We start from the raw sequence: 4,982 nt of genomic DNA, 5'->3' as shown, positions 1-4,982 counted from the left end.
CTAGGGATTCTGAAATACCTGAGTATTTATGGAGCAGAGAGACGGTGGAGGGGGTACCTGTGGGCCCCACTACCCACTTGGTGCCTAATGGGCCCTATAGGGGCCCTCTGGTGCAACTCGTGGGCCTCTTAGGTGTCTTCTGGGCAGAAAAAAATCTCCAAAAAGTTTCGCTGCATTTGAACTTCATTTGATATGAATATTCTACGAAGTAAAAAACATCAACTGACGCTGGGCACAATGTCAATAGGTTAGTCCCAAAAAATGATATAAACTTTCTAGTAATGAATATAAAACATCCAAGAATGATACTTGAATAGCATGGAACAATAAAAAAATTAATAGATACGTTGGAGACGTATCAGCCATCCCGATGAACTTCATTTCGTCCCTATAAACTCTGTGACGGATCAATAAACCTTCACCGATTGTCTCAAAAAAAAACTAAAAGGTTCTGTTTGCCAAGGCCCAAGTGTCCAAAGCAACTTATCCCCAGCACATTGAAAACCGGAATTCTCTATATGCCGCTCACAGTGGCAAAATGCAGCTGCTTCGCACAGGCGAGCAGCGAGCAAACCGGAGGTGTGTCGGCCCAGGAAGCTAGGATCCGTTTTATGTTTGTCATACTTGACGACTTTTTCTGCTTTATTTACTTGACTGGTTTTCCTTTACTTTTTCTTCATGTCTTTTCTGGTTTTTTATTCACTTGATTTCCTTCTTTCGATAAGAAATCGAAATTTAGAAAATGTTATCATATTTTAAAGATTATGCAATTTTAAAAGAAATGTTCACAATTTAAAATATTTGTGTGTTTACAGAAAAGATTATGTTTTCAAAGCAATCATGTCTTAAAAATGATCCAATATTTCAAAAACAATTCATATTTTCTTTGCTACTAATAGAAAATTAAATTATTTTCTTTTTCCAAATGATATTGAAATTTGTTCGTAACTTCGAAAAAATGTTCAGAAATTTTAAAATGTATTCTTCTAAAAATTTCGAGGATTTTCAAAATTTCATCGCTTTTGCCAAAAGAACGTTGGGAATTCAAACATTGTTCGCATTTTTCTAAATGTTCTGTTTTCCAAAAGAAATAGGTATCGCTTGTACTCTCTCTATTTCATATTAGTTATCGCGACTTAGTATAACTTTATACTAAATCATTGACAATTTTTTTGAGCAACAAATCAGTGACAACTCATCCTGAATGGAGGGAGTAGCGAGCAATACAACACGTGTCGATTGCGTAGCGCTTGTGACATGGGCCTGGCCTAGCGTGCAAACAAATGACTGAGTTTTTCTTTCTTTCTTATTTTTATATTTTGCTAGATTTATTTCTGACTGAAAAATTAAAAACATCAAAAAATAACTTTTGGCATTTCAGAAATTTGAAAATATTCACAAATTTAAAATTATGATAGCGAATTGAAAAGGGTGTCCATGAAATGAAAAAAAATTGTGCATTGAAACATAAAATGTTGATGAATTCAAAAAACATTCGTCAATGTTTTTATGAATTTATAAAAACTCTCATAAATATAGGAAATATTCATTAATTGGAAAAGGAAATCACGAATGTTTGTGAATTTAAATAATGTTCACGAGTTTTAAAAGATTATCAACTTTATTGAAAATGTAATGAATTTAAAAATATCAATTTATGAGAATTTAATAGTAATTCAAAATTTCAAAAATTAACCAAAAGCATTAAAAATATCATGAATTTGAAAAGTTTCCGTGAATCATAAATCCAAAAAATGTGTGTGATTCCTATACTGGGAATTCAAGAAAATATTTCATGAATACAAAAGATGTCCATAAATTTTCATATTATTTATGACTTTAAATTGTTCAAGAATTCAAACAAAATTGTGAATTCAAAAATCTTTGCGAATTGGAACACAAAATACAAAAAAAAGAAACTTAAAAGGCTAAAAGAAATGGAATAAATGAAGAAAGAACACCAGGGGAAAAAAACCTTTTAAAAACTAGAAGAAACGGATGTGGACGAGAGAGAGAGAGAGAGAGAGAGAGAGAGGGGGGGAGGGGGAAAACTAAGTGTGGAAGCTTCCCAAACCAGCTTGGATTCTCCTAGGAACCTTCCGCTAGCTCCCGCTGCTCCAGTTAAATTGGCCGACCTGGCCGACCCGGTCAACAGGCCGGTAGGCCACCGCGACCTTAAGAATTGCAAGAGCTGATACATAGCATTCGTGGGGCCAACTGGATATAGTAAGAAGAATTGTTATTTCCCTTCAAAAAAAGGAATTTTTGTTTTGCGAATAATGATTCTTATAATTGAGTCGATGGGTTTTTTGCATGTTCTCCTTAAAAACATGCTGCATGTCGCTTTTTTTATCACTGAACCAACATGTGGTTGGATGGTTAGGAGGAGTGAAGAATAGTGGTATCCTCAGCCCATCATGATTCAAATCATGGTGCTCGCATTTATCATGAATTTATTTCAGAATTTCCGGCGATACGCGTTCAGTGTGAGGAGACGTTTTCATCAACTACGAGGTGCCTACGGTGACTTCGTAAAATCTTAAGATGGTATGTCGGCTTAGTCTCGAATATGCTCATAGGGATAGGGTATGCATGTATGAGTCAAAGGGGTGAGTGTATGCGTGTATTTATGAGCGTTTGAGTCTGTATTGTGTTAAAAAAAACAATGCAACCTTCTTTGATTATCAATAAAGATCATTGTGATGGCCCTCTTCCAAAAAAAAAAAGACGAAACAACGACTGTACGAAGTGAGAATCCATTTTCAATACTGAGAATTAGACGGACATCATATAGCATTCCCACTAACAACAACGTAGCAACAACAAAACTAGCACAAACACCAAAGGCAAAAATGCCACCTACGTATACAGTAATAATTAGCTAGTGTCAGGACCGCTTGGCAACCATCACATCAGCAGCAGCAAGCCGTCCCAACTCCTCCCCATTCTTGATCCTCCTGATCCTGGCCACCACCTCGTCAATGGCGATGTCGAACGCATCCCTCGTGTCCCCCTCGAACCTCACCCTGGGGTCCTTGTACAGGAACCTCGGGATCATCTTGATCACCTCCTCCCTCATGGTGGCCACCTCCTCGTCGGTGTACCTGGCTAGCACCCCCTCGACGTCCACCTTCCCTTCGAGGAGTTCGTCGGGGTCGATGAGCACCGAGTACGGGCGGCCGTCGCCGTTGCCGCTGCTGTCCGGATCTGGCTCGTGCCACCGGTACTGCTTCTTGAAGGTGGACGCCTCGTGGAAGAAGACGGGGATGCATCCCGCCATGATGGCGTCGACGGAGGAGCGGCGCATGTATGAGTCGCCGCGCGGCTGCAGGCAGAAACGGGACGAGGCGAAGGTGGAGACGAGCCTCCGCGGCGACCGGCAGGTGATGCTGCCCTCCAGGCCGTGGCTGCAGTCGATAAACCCGCACCGGCTCGGCGAGGAGGCGCACGACTCGATGACGCGGTCGCGGATGGCAAGCGTCCCGTTGGCTCGCCGTGCGCCGGCGAATGCGAATAGCCACGGACGTTCTGTGGCGCGGACGCGCGCCTGCCACGCGGACACCTCGCCGGCCGACGTAGGGTGGAAGTAGCTTGGGTACGGTATGGCGAAGTCCCGCCGATCCCAGATGTTTGACTCGTAGGTGAGCACCGTCATGTTGCCGGACACGGGCTGTTCAAGGAAGTTGTTTCCGCAGACCTTCTGGGTGCCGCTATCGTCTCCCTCCGTGTGCCGGAACATCCAGGTGGTCTTGCCGACGACCATGAAGTGGTCGCGGCCGCCGAAGGCCGCCCACTGCGGCCGCGCCGACAGCCACTGCAGGAACTCGGACGACGGCCCGTTGCGCACCGTGGCGTTGAACCCGCAGAGGTGCTGTTGGAGCTCCAGCCCCGGGTAGTAGGGCACGTACAGAGCCGTCGCCGCCGCCGGGTCGTCGGTGAGGCACTCGTACTGGCGCATACGGTTGTGCACGATCACTTCCAAGGCATACTGATCCGTGGCATACCTGCACGTAACATTCTTAGACGCAGCTAACTCAAGTATAAGCACCATGAATGCCGGCAAAACCCACACCGGCTGACCGACGCCATTAATGGATGGCAAGTCAACAAGCAGCTTACCAGCCAGTGTTGGGGATGACACCCGTGTCACCGTCGCTGCCGTTGCCGGTGGCGGGAGGGAGCACCGGGCCCATGCCGACATTGTCCATGAGGGAGCATACGTGCCACTCGTCCTGAAACGCCGGCGAGCCCTCGACGCAGTCTCTGAGAACATTGAACCGCGACGGCACATCCAGCATGTAAACGTACCTCCCCTGGCAAGACGACGCTGCTGACGAAAGCCGGCGCGGAGGGCCATCCTCGGCGACGGCAGAAGGAGCTGGCAGGAAGCTGGCATCGAGCGCCATGGGGACCGACAGCGGGAGGACGACGAGCGCCGCGCCGTAGCGGGGCCGATAGGAGAAGACGGAGAGGTGGAAGAACTGGAAGTGCAGGAGGCAGGAGATAAGCCATGAGCCGAGGATGAGGATGCCGTAGAGAAGGTACTTGGGGTAGTGACCATCCATGGCTGGCTGGGCTTGCTAGCTAGCAAGCTTGGCAGCAGCTAGATGAGGAGGCGGAGAGCGAGCATGCATCTGGCCAAGTTCGACAGCGAGGGGTTTAGTAGGGGTTGCTGAACCAAGTGGTAATAATTAACTAATGATACGTTGTTAGCGAATCCTACTGTTATTAGATCTTTGTGTTGTTTTCATGGTTCATAACTTCATATTATATATGTGACCTTTGACCATGGGTATATGGTGGCTACCTAGCTATATAGCTATAGACCACCATTTGTGTGTCATCTTGGCACACTGGCAGCACCCATACGTGCACTTTGACTGTCTTGACAACAAGCATGACACATGTAGTGTTTTAAAAAAAGCATGACATATATGTCCTCATATATTATTTCAGGATTAGTTGCAATATATAGTATGCAC

General features: G+C 45.2%; 1 protein-coding gene across 1 annotated transcript; it reads right to left on the bottom strand.

Moving 5' to 3' along the window:
• Positions 1-2,787: 2,787 nt before the first annotated feature.
• On the bottom strand, positions 2,788-4,608 carry LOC119368312 (xyloglucan galactosyltransferase KATAMARI1 homolog). Its single transcript, XM_037633603.1, has 2 exons — positions 4,120-4,608; positions 2,788-4,004 (listed from the first exon to the last, which is right to left on the bottom strand). The coding sequence occupies exons 1-2, from the start codon at positions 4,563-4,565 to the stop codon at positions 2,888-2,890; spliced, it is 1,563 nt and encodes a 520-aa protein (XP_037489500.1). The 5' UTR covers positions 4,566-4,608; the 3' UTR covers positions 2,788-2,887.
• Between the last annotated feature and the right edge of the window lie 374 nt (positions 4,609-4,982).

The sequence above is a fragment of the Triticum dicoccoides genome, chromosome 2B, assembly GCF_002162155.2.
Source record: "Triticum dicoccoides isolate Atlit2015 ecotype Zavitan chromosome 2B, WEW_v2.0, whole genome shotgun sequence".
NCBI lineage: Eukaryota > Viridiplantae > Streptophyta > Magnoliopsida > Poales > Poaceae > Triticum > Triticum dicoccoides.
The sequence above is the reverse complement of the archived record's forward strand: the minus strand, read 5'-3'. Positions and strand labels throughout refer to the sequence as shown.

Bases quoted from the DNA above. Each gene is read 5' to 3' on its own strand.
- LOC119368312 (XM_037633603.1), bottom strand. From the start codon at position 4,565: ATGGATGGTCACTACCCCAAGTACCTTCTCTACGGCATCCTCATCCTC. The intron at 4,005-4,119 runs GTAAGCTGCTTG...TGTTACGTGCAG, and splicing joins GTCATCCCCAACACTGGCTG to GTATGCCACGGATCAGTATG.